The sequence below is a fragment of the Agelaius tricolor genome, unplaced genomic scaffold (genome assembly GCF_023055355.1).
Source record: "Agelaius tricolor isolate 1412-34295 unplaced genomic scaffold, bAgeTri1.0.p SCAF_3, whole genome shotgun sequence".
NCBI classification, from domain to species: domain Eukaryota; kingdom Metazoa; phylum Chordata; class Aves; order Passeriformes; family Icteridae; genus Agelaius; species Agelaius tricolor.
Genome location: NW_027269263.1, coordinates 21,666,713 through 21,684,966, shown reverse-complemented (window position 1 = coordinate 21,684,966; position 18,254 = coordinate 21,666,713). Strand labels below are relative to the sequence as shown.

The 18,254-nt window shown below is 45.7% G+C and overlaps 1 protein-coding gene across 1 annotated transcript; it reads left to right on the top strand.

Annotated features, from left to right (window-relative positions):
• The first annotated feature begins 894 nt into the window (after positions 1–894).
• On the top strand, positions 895–16,595 carry NFAM1 (NFAT activating protein with ITAM motif 1). Its single transcript, XM_071423038.1, has 6 exons — positions 895–1,087; positions 3,140–3,478; positions 4,493–4,602; positions 7,084–7,185; positions 11,726–11,812; positions 14,415–16,595. Exons 1-6 carry the CDS (start codon positions 1,006–1,008, stop codon positions 14,472–14,474), a joined length of 780 nt encoding a protein of 259 aa, XP_071279139.1. The 5' UTR covers positions 895–1,005; the 3' UTR covers positions 14,475–16,595.
• Positions 16,596–18,254: the final 1,659 nt, after the last annotated feature.

Here is an 18,254-nt window from a genome sequence, read left to right as displayed (position 1 = left end):
ACAAAGTCTGGAGGCATAAAACAACCGATAGCGCTTTTGAATACACAAAGCCTACAGGCTCATCTGCTGCCTTAGGTCTTTCCCCACGTGACCATCCCGCACCAGTCTCTGCAGCACAGCACCCCATGTGAATGGGCACCCTTGAAGTTGCAGCAAGTCCTTTCTTGTGGACACTGCAATTGTCCACAAGAAGTGTGAAAGGAGGAAGCTGCCTAAAGAGAAGTGAAGACCTCTCAGCCACAGGAGTTTTTATGAGTCAGATGCTGCTCAGCTGTTGCATTGCAGATGTCTTAGCTAAAAACAGGCGTTCATTGAAAATCAAAGACTCTTCCCGAGTATAGGCGGCAGGAGCCTCCCACAAAACGTGGTTTTTCTTCTTCAAAGGGCTCTCCTTAGATTTGCCTACAATAGATTACTTAAAGCTTGCCTGCACTGTGAAGCTGGTTCAGAGCCAGCATGGTGTGGATCTGAAATGGTCCAGCTGTTCGGGACGAATTCGCCGTCTGGTTGATGTGAGAATGTGAGTGCCTTCCTCTGGAGGGACCTAGTGGAGAAGTTGGCTGTGGAGGGCCATTTTATGGAGTCAGGGGTACAGTAGAGCCTTTGCTCTGTACTGACTACTTGTGATCTACTGGTTTTCTGTGTTGAAGGCAGAACAGGTGATCCCCCACTTTGTGGAAGGTGACAAAGTTTGTTGTAAATGCAAGCGATATTTTACAGCCATCAGGAAGCAAAGCTCTGTGTGTTAAAGTGCTTGTGGTCTAGTCTTTGGACACCCACTAGTAGGTCTAACACCATCGTTGTAGTACAGAGAAGTCAGCCCTGGTGTAGGGTGGAGTCTGACCAAAAAGCAGAAGAGCTTGCATCTGCCAGGAACTGCTTGCCAAATGCAGTGTGTGTACATCTCGCCTGTCCCTTTGCAAACAGGAGGGGATCGACCAGCTGCCCTGGCATGAAAATACCTGACAAACCTCCTTTGCCTTTTGGATCTTTGTGTCTGGGTGCATGCTTACAGCCTTTGACCTCCCTGTCATGATCCCAAATCTAAAAGACATCTTCCTGTTTCTTTGGTTGCTTCAGTGTGGAGGTAAACAAATATTTTCTTTTTAATTCCTTTTGTTTACTCTCATGTTTTTTGTATTAGAGCAGTTCCAGCTGCTATCTTTTGCTAATTTCCAGAGATCCCCTCTAGGAATTTGCACGCTGCTGCTATTTCTGTCTTTTAAGCATTTCAAAGCTAAGAGAGTGAATCCTCAAGAACGAGGGAACATGGGAGAAGGGTTAGATAACCTAAATAAAATGGTTTGGCTTTTTCCTTGGTATGTTCTTTTCAACCTAGTGGCTTCTGGGATAATATGAGAAGATGGATCTCTCCTCTCTTTTGTTACAGTAGTGCTTAGCTGTGTCTTATGTAGAAACAGTATTCATGTGTGTTCTGCTGTATAGAGAAGAGGAGAAGGATGATGAATCATTTTGAAAAATATGGCCCAGAATAAGCTACTTGGGTTATCACTCCCAGTGTCTGCAGGATTTTGTTACCACCTTTCCATAATATTATTGTAACTAGTGTACACAGGACTGAGCATGTCCCTGAGGACTGTACTGTATTTCAGTTGCTTTTACAGCCAAGAACCTTTCTCTGGTGTTGTAACCTAAGCTCTTCCTTACTGTCAGGCTGTTGTCCCTGGCTATGTGATGTGTAGAGAATTTTCCTTAACATATGGTACTTCCCAGCAGTCCTTTCGGGGCAGTAGCTGTGCCCTCTCTCCATTGTTGTCCCCCACCACGAATCCTCAGTGCTCAGCATTCAGCAGTGCTAAGTCTGAGTTGCCTTTTCCAATGCCAGCTCCTGCTGTGCTGAGGTGACACTGCTGTTGTGATGCAGCGTTAGTCCATGGTGACAGAAAAGCAAGCCTGGCTGTGCTCTGGGACAGCTTTAATACCTTGTTATGAGCCTGCTCATAGATGCAGAACTCCAGGGAATCCCATCAAAAGCATAAATGGAAAAGCCGGCCCATCCCCTACTTTCTCTCTCTACCCTTTTTTCCCTCTTCTCATTTCATGTCTCTGAAAGAATCCTTCATTTTGTGAGAAGACTTGTAAGTTTCCAGTTTCCTTTCTCAAAGAGCCTCCTCTTAAGTTGCCTTATATGTGGTTTTATATCAGTTGACAAATAAATAGATCCAGAGACTGCTTGATACTGAATCCAGATTTGGCTGGGAACCAAAGAAGTCCTGTACCCCAGTCTCCTTACTAGCCAGTGGCTCACTCTTAGGTTATTTTCCTTTTCATTAAATAAAACAGGGAGTGAACTGTGGTGTGGTTCCCCATCTTATTCGTCCTTTCTTTTAACTTCTGACATCATTGTCTACTGAGTTGCAGTGATAGATCACTTTAAACTGCCTTGTGTGTATTAGGAGGAAGCATGAGAAGGGCATGCTCTCATCTCTGCCTAAGATACTGTCACATATAAATACTTAAGATCTGCAGTCATCTGCAGATAGTTCCATAGCTAACACTGAGGCTTGTGCTTTGCTCCCGTTTTAGAGCAGCAAAGGTTTGGAGTGATTAAGCTGTGGCTTATTTCTCCTGGTGCTGGCTCCTATACAGAACATGCAATCTCCTTCCTCACTTGCTATTCAGAAATACACAGCCCCACTGATAACACCTGCTTGCGTACAACACCTTCTCTGCCACAGAGCCATCACACAGCCTCACGTAGATTCCCGAGCGTGGTTTATACATCAGGACACGTCCAGCTAGCGTTTATCTTGGAAAATTGCTTTCTATTCACCTGCTGTAAATACGTTCAAACACCACTGCAAAATCAGTTCACTTCCTGCTTAATTTCCTGTCTTTCCGCGTACTGCTGTTGTATGGAGGAGCTCACAAGAGAAAAGGGGAAGCCTGTGAATGCAGGAGGCTATCATGGATCACACAGCAATTACCCAAGAGATGTGACAGATCACACAGGGCACATGCTCTGAATCACTCAGCTTCTGACAAGGGCCAACACTGCCTGCTATTGGTGTGCTTCCTGGTGTATGGTTATTTTCAGAGTGATCCTGTCTTTGGGACAGCCATCCTCTCCTCACTAAAAGTGAGATTAGGTGACTGCTACCAATTATTACTCTTACAGGAGGAAATGTCGATGTACAGCAGAAACCTCCAATCCAGGTTGCCTTGCTCAAGGAAGAAATATCCATCCCCTGTAAAGTCATCTTCCCTTACATGCCGAAATACACCAAATTTTCAATCACCTATTACTGGATTAATTCACTGGATCAGAAGACATATATCTATAGTAGGGTGGAAAATGTAGCCATTCCTTCTGGAGAAGAGAATAAGACTGCTGCCTTATCTTATGACCACAGAATCATGCCACTTGAAAACACCTCCTCTACTGGCACGTACTACTGCGAGGTCAAATGGAATGGTATCCAAAAAATAGGAAAGGGAGTGTTTTTCCTTATTAGAGGTAAGTGAAAAACCAGAAAGTAAGGGCAGGAGGTTAAAAATCAGCTGTATCTGGCTATGGAAACCTGATCTTTGCTCTTCTTTTTCGCTATCCACACATGCTATGAAGTCAGGTATGAATAATGCTTTATGCCCAATACTAATTGCCATCAGAGTTGAAATGCACTTAGTGCAGGTGTTCTGCTGTTCCCAATGCATAGATAGGGACATGAAGAGACAGTAATTTATACCTGCCCTGCCAGATGGGAATCAGGATCTATCTAGGGACCCTGAGCACTGGATCAGACAGTGCTTTTAGGTGTCAGTGTTCAGAAGACAGTGTGGTTTGTTCTTCAGCAGTGTGACAGAGGCAGCTGATAAGGTCACTCATTAGGGTGCTTGCTGTTACCACATTCAGCATGCTCAGTTTTAGGGACTCATGAACAGGTTATGGCCTCACCAACATGCCTCCCTCTTTTCCATTTGGTACAGCGAGTTGGTTGGTCACTTAATGAGCATGCTGGAAAGCAGTGGAAAGCTTGATGCAACATAAGAGGAATGTTAAGAAAAGTGATAAGGAAGTGCATGCTGCTGACTGGCTGGATGTGCATTAATGACTGTTGGATATGAAGAACTTGTTAATGTAAATGCAAAGAGCTGTGATGAAGTAGCTTTGCTATACTGGTCAGAGGATACCTGCAGTACCCATCCTCCCAGTTCGTGTGGCCTGTGTGCATTCCACCATCTGTCTTTCTGCTCCTATCACAAAAAGACCTTTGCCAACCTCTATCTACCAAATTTCTTGTCTCATATCACCTCCCTCTGTGAAGTAGAGCTGCTTATACCCTGCATCTTCTATGTGATTCTGCAGCTGCACCCTGCTCTCTGTTAAGTCAGAGTATGTTTTGAAGGGTGTGTGCATTTCTGCCACTATATTCTGCACTCCTGCATTTTAGTTTTCTCAAGGCTCTTTCCAGGGTTAAAAATACAGCAGGGTTCCACTCTCACTGTGAACCTTTTACCTTCTTTCTTACAGATACAGGATACATAAATATCTTTTACAGCTGGGAAATCCTCATTACGCTTACTGTTCTTCTGGCTGTATTGAGCATCACTGCAACAGCTCTGCTTCTGTGGAAAAGAAAGGCAAGTAATAACTAAATACAAAGCAATACCTGATGCACTCTAGGAATTAATTCCATTTTTTTCTAACTTGGCTGAATTGGAAGTCCCTATGCTAAAATTTTCCATGCTGAGTGTCTGATCCAGTTTATTTTTTTAAGTTTTTCTGAGAAGAAAAGATTACAGGAAAGACAAAATAAGTAAGTGATTTGCCCATTAAAGAAATTCTGGCAATCATTTTGACTACAGCATGCTCTGCTTTAGAGCAAGGATTTGACACAGGGCAAGAAGGCACACTAGCAGTGTACTGGCTGTGAGAATATTCAAGGAGATGTAGCCTTGTGATGGGATTTTGGAAGATTGCAGTTTGTGCATACTCAGTCATGGCTTTTGTCAGTTTACCAGTTCAGTTGCCTAAAACCTCTGTGAAGAGACCAGTTAGACAAGTAATGTCCTGTGCACCCGAGCAAATCTGTTACAACCCTTATGGCAGGACTTTCCCTATTTCTAATCCTCTTTCAAGATGGAGGTTACTCTTTCAAGGAGACTGCAGCTGCATTCCTGAGCTCGGGCACCATAGCAAAAAAACTCTGCAGTGTGATGGGGATGGTGACCAAAGCCTTGGGCATCTGTTTGGCAAAGAAAACACTAAGAGATAGAGTGAGAAGGGAAGCATCAGGGCAAGGATCCCGAGGAAGCTTGTGTGAAAATTACAAATAACTGTGGGGAAAAAAAAAAAAAGATAAAGGGACGAGGATCAGACTATACAATCTCCAGGGACACCTTCCATTAGCAGTGATTCTGTGAAGCTGGAATAATGAGCCTCAGGGGGGAAACTGGGACTGGAATCTGGAGTGAGGAAGCACTAGGAGGGTCTTAAGACTGGATTGACAGAACCTCTTGGGTGACCAGACTAGTGTCCCAGGTTGGGACCAGATTCCAAGGAAGTGGAATCTGGGAAGCTGAGAGCAAAAGGGAGATACCAGGAGTGGGGAAGAAAGGATTTGAAGAGTGGGAGAAGAAAAGCCAAAAGCAGAGCTAGAAGATCTGCATGAGATGGACCCTGTGGAAAAACCATCTGGAGTCATGATATTGGAATCCCTGTTGTTTGTGGAAAACCTACTGCTTCTAGTACTGCCTCCCTCAGGTGTTCCAACAGCATCATCTGGATTCTTCCAGAAATCTCAAGGCTGGCCTAAAAATACCCTTACATCCTCTAGAATGGAACATGGGATTGTTGGTTTCTAGGTAGAGTGTGCCCCGTAACTCCTTGAAGCTGCTCTCTGCCACTGCAACAGCAGACTCTACATGCTCTTTTATGTGGAAGCTGTGCTGTGTGTACAGTCCTTGGACTCAAAGGAACATCAGGTTTCAGCACACACAGTCAGAGATCACCAGGCTGAAAACAGAATGGCAGCAGTTGGCAGCCCAGCTAATCTCGTGAGACTTACCTTGCAGGCAGTCTGACGTGGGGGAAGAATGTAAGAGGCAAAGGGAGTCAGCTGGAGATGGGCCCCCATCTCTGTTTGCCTAGAGAGTGTCTCTATGGGGATGAGGAGGGGAGGCACTGTCACTACTCACCAATTGGCATCTCTGGGTTTTGAGGTGGGCCAGTGAATCTCAGACTTATGGCCTCTCCTTGGGGTCTGAAGAGATTGTGCAGTCATTACATTTGCCCTCCTGCAGAACACAGCCCATATTTCTCACCACAGCTTGCTCAGACCTGCTGGTTTAAAAATGTTTATCTTTAAGAGAAGCTATTTAGCATCCTCCTTAGTTACTAATGGACTGGAAAGCAGTTTGTCGTTTTCATGTGATGTGAATATAATCATCCCACTTCTTTCTGAATTAGAACAGAGATACTTAGCAAAGCCTTCTGCCTTTTCTGCCTCTTCTCTTGCTTGCTGAGCAGAGCTAACCCTTCTCTGTGTGTGCATGGAATGTGTTCAAGGAGAACTCATCTAATGCAAGAAACATTCAGACTAAGGGTCCTTCTTCCTTCAACTCCATGCTGGACTTGTACATCCATGTATCACTGACTAGATGTCACCATTAATGATTATCTAGTGCTCTTCTGTAGACTCTTTGTATTAGGAAAAGCTTCCTTGCCAAATCCTGATAAAAGTAATTGCATTTTGCCTCTCTGAAATTCTTTTCTGCACTATGACCAGTGCCCTGCTTTACTCCCTGTCCTATAGCATTGTTTCGTGCTGCTCAATACTTACACCCTTCAGCCAGTAAGGTTTTGGTGGTGAAAGTGCTTTATATGTACACACAGAGCCAGTTCTCCTTTCCACTGCTCCAGTGTAAGTCACTGGATTCTACACTTAACCATGCAGTGAGGAAAGTAACCAGCACATGTACAGACACTGCCAACACTCTTCCTTGTGGAAACATTCAGGAGGTGTGCAAACAGCTGGCTTTGATATTGCATTGGTATTCATTTTAGCTTTGGGGACATGTGGTTTTCTCCAAATGTGTCATTTGGTGTCTTGTCCTGAGCAGGTGTTGTGCCCTAGAAGGAACCAGCCAAATATCCTGAGACAGAAGGTAGAAACTCAGCTCCCTTCAGCCAGCCCACCACCACTACCACCTCCTGTCTATGATGTGAGTACCAGAATCACCCTTCATCTCCTCTGTCCACAGCATGGTACAACCCTTCCTTTCCCTGCCATGCTACAGACAATGCCGGTGTCATGATGTGAAACAGAAGCAATACCTCCATACCTGCCTGCTCTTGGTGACCTTGCCCTGCTTAGCTTCTCTCAGGACTGGGTGTGTCTCCACCCTAATCCTGGTCATGGCCTCCCCAGTGCCCAAACCTTGCCCCATGCCCTGCTGAGCAGCACCTTTCCCTCTGCCAGCAGCACAGAGCAGCAAGTGTGGGGCCAGGAAGGGTTCCTGGTGGAAGAGGTAGAAGAATCTCCAAAAGTCAGGAAGGAAGAGGGACTCTCAGCCCCACTTTGTACTGCAGTTTCACGAGGGCATGGCCTTCCTAGCTGGAGAATGATGCCTCAGGAAAGGGGCAGAGACATGATACCCTGACCAGCCCCCAGCTGTTTTGGGTCTCTGCTGTGGCACCTTCACTGGTGTCAGTGTCACAGACCGCTGCAATCCTGAGCAAAACAACTAGCTAGCAGGGGGAAATAGGCAAGGAGAATGTCAAGGGAGACTTTTTTTAAAGCATTTCCCTTTTCATTGTATAGGATCTCCTTTTCCATTTCCCAAACTGTTCCCACTCCTTGAGCCCAGTAGCCGCAGTGTCATAGGTAGTAGGATTGAAGTGGTTCCCCTGAAATGTCAGGCTAGACCTCAGCTACCTCAAGTAACCATGACTCCTAATCCCATTTACAACCTATCCAGCTTCATTTTATATGGATTCCTTTTTCTCCTTTTACTCCCATGGGATGGCTGCTCCACTAAGAAGGAAAGGGTTTGTTGTTTTTTTTTCTTGTGAACTGTGGGACCAACAAGGAGGAATAAAATGAAAGTGAGTAGAGAAGGATGTTGCCTGCAGATTAGGAAACCTTTCTGTCTGTGAGGTCTATAAGGGCTGGAAAAGTCTCTCAAGGAAAACCTGTGAGTTCTGCTGCATTAATCATTTAAACTAAACAAAGCGAAGCTCTGGAGAATGTACTACAGAGAGGAGCAAAGATCTGCCAGGGAGGCAGGAGACCTGATCAGGGGCAGATACCTTCAAGAGGATGGGCCTGCCCCTTTTCATTCTCACTCTGTGGGGGGAGGGGGGGGCACTATTTTGTGGCCCTTTAATTTTTGGAGTAGCAGTTTAAAAGAGAGCACTATGTATTGTATGTCATGTGTTTATTCTGGGCGAAAGGCAATGCTTTGGGTAAGGGGGGTTGCAGGTTTTAAACCTTTTCATTTGTATCAAGTAATTTCTTTTTAATTCAGGCTTATAAAAATCCAAATGGGTAGTTTCCTGCTGAAGTGGATGATTTCTGCAAGGAGACAAAAAAAAAATCAAATCCATTTCTCGCTCAGTCGGCCTCGTCATGCATCCTTAGCTCCATCTTAATTACATGTTTCATCATGTTATTCTGTTCAGGCTCCACTAAGGCTAATATAGCAAGCCAGCAGAGCCAGCCTTAGGCGCAGGCAATCCCAAGAGCTGGCTGAGCCCCTGTGCTTGCAGGAGCCCTATGGACCTGGCCCAAGCAGCCTTCCTGTGAAGCCTGTTAACCACACACCAGCTGTTCAGGGCTCCTGCCAGGCCAGTGTGCAGGGCAGGTGGCTTGGCCCTCTTTGGCAGGGCTGCAAGCAGCCTGGGACTACCTCCTGCATGCTGGGGGTACGAGTCTGCCCACGGGAGTTCCCTGCTGTGGAGCAACTGCTGCAGTAGGGGGGCTTGAAGCAGCAACTCCTGCTCCAGACAAGGCACAGGCTGAGAGCAGGGCTGTGATGTGGAGAGCAGCAAGCATGACCCTGCATGGCATAATGGGCAGGGGGGGAGGGAGGGTGAGAGCCCTGGGATGGAAACCTGCATTGGATGGGCCCTCAGGACAGATGAAGGGAATAGAAAGTTGACAAATCTTATTTCCTTTGAATGATAACTCTGGTGCTCCACGGCTAAATTTTACTGGGGCTCTGCATGGTGTAAACTGAGCCCTGCAAACTGTGTTTGAAACTAGGTGAGTTGTGAAAATCTATTGGTGGATGTTGAACTCAGTACTTAATTCATGGGGAAGGGAAAAATCTGTGATCAGCATTGGGGTAATCTAAGGCAAGGAAAAAAAGGAAGGACGAGTGAGAAGTAGCTCTCAGTGATGAGATAAAGAAGGAGGTCAGAGATCAGGGGCTGGACAGGAGACCAGCACATGCTAGCTATGTTGTCTGTGTGGGAAAGCAAGAGGTTGGCGTTTGGAGGAAGGTAAGGCCAGGGAAGCACAATGTCCTCCCTCCCTGAAGCTGGGAGCAGAAGCAAGAGGAGCCAGCACTGGACATCAAAGTAACAGATGCTGTTGGAACTACATGGCATAGCTCATTAAATGCTCTGTGTTATCCTACATGGCAGCAAGGCTCATCCCTGGTGTGGGAAGGGTCCTAATACACCTTCTGCAAAGCTGTCCTGCTGAACATTCCTGGGAGAAAATACCTTCCCCAGTGGCTCTTCTAGGTGCCACTATGTATTTTGTGGTCCTTGGGGGTGGCTGTATTCAGTGAAAAGCATACAAGGTAGAAAAAGCCTGGTAATAAGGGGGCAGCTGGGAACCCATTTTGTTCTCTCTATACTGCCTTCCTTGACCTCTCTGTCCTCCTGCAGCTGTAGAGTAGCTCTACCTCTCTGCACTGGCCAGAACCAGACCTGTATATCCTCTGACTTCCAGCTTAGCTGCTCAGTTAATGAGCAGCTTGGAAATAATAATCTGAGGTACTTGCTTCATCTGCTTTACACTTCAAACAAGCTTTTTTGAGCAGCAAACAGAACTCCTGCAGTGCAGGTGCAGTCAGGTTCCAGAGCACAGGAGCTTTTCCAGGTGTGAGGGAGACCGGAGGCTGTTCAGGGATAGGAAGGCATCTGTCAGCAGGGAGGAGAGAGGCCTGTGTGCCTTCACTGTGACAGTAGCAGGTGATCAGTGATCAAGTAAAAGTAATTAACTTGCAAATGGTGGTTGGAGACACCAGCTCTCCAACTGACCTGAAAAGGACCAGCATTGTAACAGCCTGCATGGGAAGAATGCATGTGGAAGGAAGGGAATCGTTTCTGGTAGTTAGACACCTTGCTTGCAAGTAGCTTCAGACTGGAGTAGAGAAAGAGGCTGCCTGTCCTGCCAAGGGGACATGGAGCCAGGCTTCTGGAAGCTCAGCACACAAGACAAGGTCCTCACTGTGAGCATCACAAAGAGAATTGAAAATGAGTGTGGGGAAATAGAATTTTCTGTGTGCACATGTGCATGTGCAAATGGTGGGGATGTCTGAGTAGGCAAAGCAGGTTTTGGGGAGCAGGAAGCAGACAGGTGAAATAATTTGACTGTTTCCAGAGTAGCAGTGGGAATGTGAGAGCCATGTGGTACCCCATTCACTGTGGCCAGCTCATGTTTAAGTGCCTGTTTATTCCGAGGCTCATTCCCCAGTGCTGCTTCTGTATGCTCTGGCCCTGTTCAAAGCACTGTCCTGCTGGCCATAATCCTTAAAGATTCTGAGTGTTTGCAACTCTGCATGAAATTATGAGGGTTCAAGTGATTGGCAGCCCCCAATGAAGCCTCCATGTTTTACTCATCCTTCTCACTGCATTACAGGGTGCCTGGCTCTCTCCACTAATACCATCTGCCCCTCTTGCAGCCAGAGCTCCTCCCATCTTCCTGTTGCCAGAGAAACAGCCACCTTGGCAACCTGCTGTCATCCTTGAAACACACATGGAAAAGTCCTCATGATTGTTATGTTTGATCCTTCAGGCAGATCTGGAATATCACTCAAACTGACATGCACCTCCTGTGACACAATTACCTGGGGGACAACGGGTGCATATGCATGCAGGGCGTGTGTGTGTGTTTCTCTGTGTAGCTGAGTGGGACCATGGTAATATTTGAGGGCCTGGGAGCATATGGATTTTTTATTATTCTTTGCTCACTCAAAGAAGAAAGGAGAGTTCTGGCTTGGAAAAAAAAAACCAAAACAACAGACAATAAACAGAAATTGTATTAATTTTCTGCAGGTTCTGTGCTTCAGGACCCCCACCCTCTCCCATTTTGTCACTTTTGTGTCCCTAGAATAAACATGAACAAGAACTTGTGGTTGTCAGGCACCTAAACAGTCTTGGGTGGTGCAGAGCACTGCTTCTTACCTGTGGTCCCCCAGGTGCACAACTTTGCATTATGGGACAATTTTGAAGCAGAGCGAGGCAGAGGCATTGGCATTCTTCTCCACTGCATTACAGAGGGTAGGCAACATCAAAGCCTGTCTCTGTAAGCCTGGAAAAAAGAAGATGATGCAGCTGCACTGTAGGGATTTCAGGGGAAAAGGATTTTCTGTTTGCCCAAGTTAAGGTTGGGTACTTCAAAATTTTGGAGGTGGCAGGGGTCCCTAAAAAATGTCCGGCATGATATGGGGAGCAACCCAGTGGGTAATTAGTTATCTTAAACCTAAGCATTTTATTTGACACCTAGTTTCTTTTCTCTTCTCTGTGCAGAGCCTGGATGTGCAGCAAGTTGATGTCTATTCTAGCCTCGAGAACAACACAAACAACCCATCACACAGAAAGAATCCTCCAGGGAAGGTAAGGGCCAGGGCCATGTTCTTGGAAAGTTCCCATATGCCCTGGGCATCTGGGGGAAGAAACCCCACACAATCTCATGACCTAGCAGTCAGTAAATGTGTCTGCAGTCCCACCAAAAGAGGAAAATGAGATGTGACATGCACTCACCAGCTGGGCTGCACATGTAGCCTCTCTTCCCTCTTCCAGCAGAACCCTGGCTCCTGCAGCTCTACCAGTTCTGGCACTCATGGTTTTGTGCAGATGCTTTTCTGTGTGACGTGTGCTGAAAGGCACCGAGGGGTTTGGTATTGCTGCTCCCTCTGAACAAGACAGGCATTCATGAAGAGTTGGGCAGGTGCTGGTCCTGTTATTGCCCTTTCCAGATTTATTTAGGCAGCTGAGACATCCTCTGGGCTGAAGGAATCTGTGCACCAGCAGCAGACCCTGAACACAACTTTCGTCTTGCCAGCATTAAGGACCTGAGAGCCATTTCATGGTAGCAGAAGCTAAGATGGTTTGAGCAGAGGCTGGGCTTACACAGTCTATGCTGTCAGCCCTCGTGCTCAGGAAAAGGCAGTGTGGATATGTTTTGGACTTGGATCTTGTTGGGCTGAGAATTATGAGTGAGAGACAAGGAACTAAATTCACTCCCAGTGAAAATAGAGGCAACTAGGAATATGCAGGTGTAAATCAGTTATGGGGGCCACATGAAGCAGACCAGAGGCCCACACAGCCTTCTACCCTGCCTTTGGCAGGCATCAGCTGTTTCATATGGACAAAACTTGCATCAGGCACCCCAGGGAGCATTTCCTTCCTGTCCTCAGAACCTAATTTTTCTTTTCTTCTCCAGACCTCTTATCTGCTTAAAAAAATATATCCTCTTCCAGTGCTAGAAAATGTTCCTGGAAAACATCTGCTGCTCTCTCCCATTAAAGTTCTTTTGGGGAGAGTTGCCTTGGTTGTACCAGCCCTCTCTTTCATTAAGGACATGTGTCTAAGACATTTTCCCAACTCCCACCTTTTAGGAAAAGGTGGTCTAAAATCAAGCAGCCCCCTTTGTGTCAGAGCTACTTGCTGTGTGGTCTGGTCCCATGGCCACTGGCCTCCTGCAGTTACTGCTGTGACACCACCATGGTGGTGGTAGCAAAAGCAGTGGCAGGCTCCTGGTTATTGAGGGGATGGATGGGTTGTTCTACATGGGCTAGTCTTATCTGATGCACTGGAAAAGACAGCATCCCTGCATTTGTGTTTTGCTGCATTTTGAATTATTTGGATAGGGGCCCTGTTTCTGATCCTGTTTATTCTTCTGTATACCTTTACCAGCTGTTCCCTCTGAAATGATTCAGTCTGGATGGTAAGATGAAGTATGTGTGGGGTTTCTCCCTACCAGGGAGCTGTCTAGGCTGTGCTGAGTTGCTTGTGTGTGGCCTACACCATTCAGCCGTTGCTTGGAGGGACAGAGGGTCTGTAAAACAGAGCAGCAGCAAAGCAACAGCAGAGGAGCATCTGTGTGTGAGTGGGTCTGGCACTGGCAGCCTCAGCCAGGGTGGGGTAGAGGTCAAAGCAGAGATGGGAGAAAGAGAGGAGAAAGCAGAGAGGGGATGGGATGAACTCTCACATTGAGAGCAGACAACTCCAAGTGTCCTCAGTTCTTGTGCTGCTCTGGAGGAAGGGAAGTGTGAGTGGCAGGATCCCATTAGCTCAGCACGGGAGAGTTTGCACTATCCACTATGGTTGCAAGCACTTTGATCAGCTTCTCTTAGTTATCCTGGGCTGTGACCACTTGAGACACTTGTCCTCCGGCTGTCTTTGCCAGAACATAGGAGGGTGTTTTCCCTAAGAGTGAGACTTGTGGGTCAGTGGGTTTGGCCTGTGAGTGGGAGCTGCGATTGCTGAACAGTGCCTCACTCTGCTTCAGAGGGTCCAGCCCAACCCTTGCTGCCAGAGGCTGCACAACTGAGGGGGATCTGCAAAGGGAAGCAGGGCAGAAAGCCTCTGTAAAGAGCATTTGCATGCTGTCACTCTGGACCGGTGGCCAGTTTGGATAGCAAGGGGTTAATCCTGCATGCTTTGGAGTGCCTTCACTCAGCACTTTTGTAGTGTTTCCCTTTGGTGGTGGCAACAGAGAAAATGCCTAGTGTAGGTAGGGCTTAGTTCAGCCGGTGGCGTTTTAGCTGCTTGCTGTGTAACCTTGCTTACGCAGGCCTGTGCCACACAGCACTTAAAATATCAGTCTGTCAGCGCCTTGTCTACACAAGGAACGGTCGTGAGGAATAGACTCAACTGTTGAAGAAACAGGATTGAGGAGGTCAGGGAATTCCTCCTTCACAGAATCCAAAGTGATTTATTTTCTTACTGAGTCCAATTTTCCCTCCCCTCCCTGTCTGACAGTTTTTTTGGGGAAGAGTGACTAGTAAAGGAGGCATCTTTATCCCTTGGGCTGGATTAGTCACGTTCGTCTCTGGTGGAGCAGCATTTCTCACTGTAGTGGCTTCTGTTTCAGCCGATCACTTATAGCCATTTCTAACAGAACAAATGTCAGTGTCTGCTTATTAAGAATTAATTCATCATCTTTTGAATAATTTTCCTCCATTTCTTTTTTCTCCTTTTCATCATTCTGCAGACACCTAAGAAGCAAGAAACTCTAGAAGAATCCTCTGATACATTGTATGAGAATATTTAACAGGGAAGATACCTGACCCTATGTGGACAAGACATCTCTCTGTAGAGCAGAACTACTCTCTTACATCCCTGATGAGATGCAGATACATGGAGAGATCCACACTGACTTCAGAGCACAACCACGAGGGAATTGTGAACCCCTTGCCCCTTCTAAACTGCCCTTCATTAACAACAGAATGTATCTGTTGAAATCCCTCGGGGCTCGGTCTGCATTGATGCAGCAAAGCTATTTTGCAGCAAAGCTGTTTGCTGCAAAAGAAAAGCTGCTTTTGTCAAGCACTTATCTTGGGAATGGGCCATCTGTGAAGGTTTCTCTCACCTGCCCCGGCTGAAATACTTAACTGTTGATCCTCTGCAAGTGGTAGGACAATCCGGAGATTTCCCTGCGTGCTGGCTTGATGCTCCGATCCCGACCTGCAGTCGCCCATCTGATTCTGTGCTTGTGGCTTTGCTGAAATAGCCATCAGGACTTCATGCATAGTTTAATCAGATCCAAGCATCCACCTGCCCATTTCCCTTTCTCAGGAACCCCACAGCAAACAGCTTTCTCATAATCTGCTAATCCCATCAAGTAGTCACAGATGCCTGCTGCGACCTTCCTGGGGCGACTCAAATCAGTGCCTCTAAGAAAATGCTTCCCCTTCAGCACTATCAGCAGCGAGGGCTGGATGCACTGATGGAGATAAAGGTGGAGAAAAGGAACACAGAGAAATATCCCTTCCTGACAACATGTCTCAGTGACAGTGCTCATTCCAGAACAAGAAAGAGGAACAAGGAGGTGGGAACATGAAGAAACTCCCTTGCTGGGGCTGCATAAGCCAGACGGGTCTGGGGCCAGGCTCCAGCCTGCAGAAGTCCTAGGGGAACTCCCCAGTTTCCCTTTCTTCTTGGCAGTGGGCATTGTTATCTCTTGGGTTTTTGAGCCTCTGTGGGAGCAGGCATGGTACCTCTGCCCCACCAAAACCAATCGGTTGGCCTTTGTTTCAGCTGGCTGTTGTAGAGAGTGTAAAGCTCCTTTACCCCTCCACCATACATTATTGGCCAGGGAGATCAGTTCTGAAACTTAGAACGACTGGAACAAGGAGGAGGGAGGCCTTAGAAGTGAATTTGCTGTCCAAGTTCTTTCTCCCCTGTCAGCTGGAACTTGCCTACCGTTTGTGTTGATGCATATTCTGGTTCTGATAGGGAAGGAGTTACATTAAATAGCTGTATAACATGATCAAACCAGCAGATTAAAAAGCTGAGGCTGTTTTATCTCATATTAAAAAACAACAACGAAATAACAACCAAACAAAACCAACCCAAAATAAGAATATGCAGCATAACTTGAGAGGAATTGTAGAAACCTCTTTAAAGAAGAAGATCAAATTAAAATTGAGCTCCAGGGTCATAGGACCCTCTCTAGCTGAAGATAATGTTGCTATGTATCAGAGATAGAGGCTGTGGAAAATATCTCCGGGGCCTCCAACCTTCCTATACCATGTTTAAAGAGATAATCCGCTTATTGCTTTGCTCTTTTTATTAGAAAAGATTTCAAACATGCAATTTGGACTTTCTTTAACCACAGAAAAACCACAGTTTTTTCTCTTCCCAGCGCTGAGGAATTCATTTCAGAAAAGGCAACGAATGGACAGCATGTCTTATTAGATCCATTTATAATTTGTTAAGTGATCACAACAATTATAAATATTTTTGAAGTAAAACGTTTTACATTTTACTAATATGACCAGGAAATATTTGTGTTTGCAGAAGAATTTACAGAGGATTGTACAGGTATAACAATTCCTTTCCTTAACAAATTTGAAGAAATGATGAGATGAATTATAAATATGTTGCAGTATGGCAATAAAATATTCAGCAGATGCTGGTGGATTAGATGAAAAGTAAAAACTTTCAAAATAATGATGGCTAGGTTTTGTGTTTTGTTTTTTAAATTTTATAAATGTTAAAAATACTGGATGCTACTGGAAATTTCCTGGCAAGGATCTCTCTTTGCAGTGAGTTGATTTGTCTTGTGTTTCTGTTACCTTTTAAAGTAGCATGTTTCTTACATTTATGCCTGAACAATTCTATATTAAAAAGCTGAAGCTGTTTAAAATAAAACATAAGAGAAAGAGCAGTATTTGGAATGGAAAATGCTATTCTAGAACAGTGAGTGCTACAGTACTGGAAGAATCATACCAGGTTCTGATCAATTAAGTGAAAAATTAAAAATTCCTAAGAAACACTGGCAAATGTGAGGATTTGGGCTGTGTGTCAAACTTTGTCAAAATCAGGGTGGGGGTCGCTGTGTTGATTTCAATGGCTTTTGGGTTGGCCCTGTGAGGAAGGCTAAAAGGCTGCTGCATGAGAAAAAGGAAGTTAAAAGCTATGAAGCCACAATCTAAAATCACTTCTTTAGTATTATGCACCATGGGCAGCCACAGCACCCACAGCTTGTGTGAGAGAGAAAAGCATAAAGCAGAAGTCTGTGAGAGCAGGGATGTTTTTAAATGGTATGGAGTTTTCCAAGGTGGTATGAGGAAATGCCTGAAGGCACAGGTAGGAGAGACTATGAAATATGATTTATATAATATTGGTATAACTACTTTGTAGCAGAGATTTGTTCAGGGAAAAGGCAGTCACTTGATCTTTTTGTTGTCATTTGGTCTTTTTGTCTTACCTGGCTCTGTGGCCCATGAGGATAGGTGCAAAAAATGAGTGCTACTAGCAAGAGGAAATGTATTTCTAAGTGTTAGGCAATTGGGAAAAAAAAAAAAAAAAAGGAAATTATGGCTCAGTTTCCCCAGCTCCACAAATGTGAGAAGCAGTGACTGGCTTATTGTGTTCACCCTATACATTTTGCTTTAAACTGAATGCTGAGAAGGGATTCCTGTTAAAAACTGTGTCTCTAAGGGCCTCAGCTTCACTTGCTTCCCCCAGCATGGTGCTGTTATGCACAGAGCAGGCTCCCTGGTAGTGGTATAACATTTGATTCCCAAGTATTGAATTATCCATTTCTATTGACAGGATTTCAGGGAAGTGGAGGCCTGTTATCAAAGTAAGCAGTGGTGTGAGGTGGAAATGCACTGCCTGCCTTCTTCTAAAGGAGGTGCTGTGTTAGGACTAGGATCCTTTGCCCTCATCACCAGACATGAGCCTTTGGTCCTGAGAGTGCATTGCTACAAAGAGTGTTGGTGACACTGAAGTCATCTATTCCCTTTAAATGGACTCCTTCATAATGCTTTACAGCAAATCCTTATTTAAGAAGGCAAAACCCAGGGTGCACTTGAAGGTTTGTTGATTTGATCTTTTTCTGCAGAGGACAAGCTCTTGCATGGGTACTGGTTTGTCATACAAAACAGTGCAAACTATATTTTGCCTTTATCTGCAGACAAGACCTTACTGTGGTGGATAATGCCAGTGAAACGTATCCAAAGTGTTCTCCTTCATCACTTCTGTCTTCTTTCCTTTAGCCTTCTCAGGGGTCTCTACTGCAAATCATCTCTAAATACCCAGCTAGGGCTGGTTCTTTATCAAGGGAAGGGCTTGACTGAACAGCACCCAAGAAAAATGGTTACCATGACTCTGGTTTGCCCTGCTGTCCTACCCAGCAGTGCCTACAGGTGTGCGAGTCTGGGCCAGGGGCAGGGGTGTCTAGTTCCAGCTGGGCTGTCTCTTGGGAAGACTTGGTGTTCTTTCAGCCCTTGGCCATGCCATATGATGACCCCGTGAGACAGGGATTTAGGGAAGGCAGTGAGTGAAGCCACCAGATGGTGCCCTAGGTCCTCTCTGCTCTCTT

What these genes read in the sequence shown, in the direction of transcription:
- NFAM1 (XM_071423038.1), top strand. Translation starts at nt 1,006, where the DNA reads ATGCTTACAGCCTTTGACCTCCCTGTCATGATCCCAAATCTAAAAGAC. An exon ending in TTGGTTGCTTCAGTGTGGAG is followed by an intron (nt 1,088 to 3,139) that starts GTAAACAAATAT and finishes TTACTCTTACAG; the next exon opens with GAGGAAATGTCGATGTACAG. An exon ending in TACCACCTCCTGTCTATGAT is followed by an intron (nt 7,186 to 11,725) that starts GTGAGTACCAGA and finishes TTCTCTGTGCAG; the next exon opens with AGCCTGGATGTGCAGCAAGT.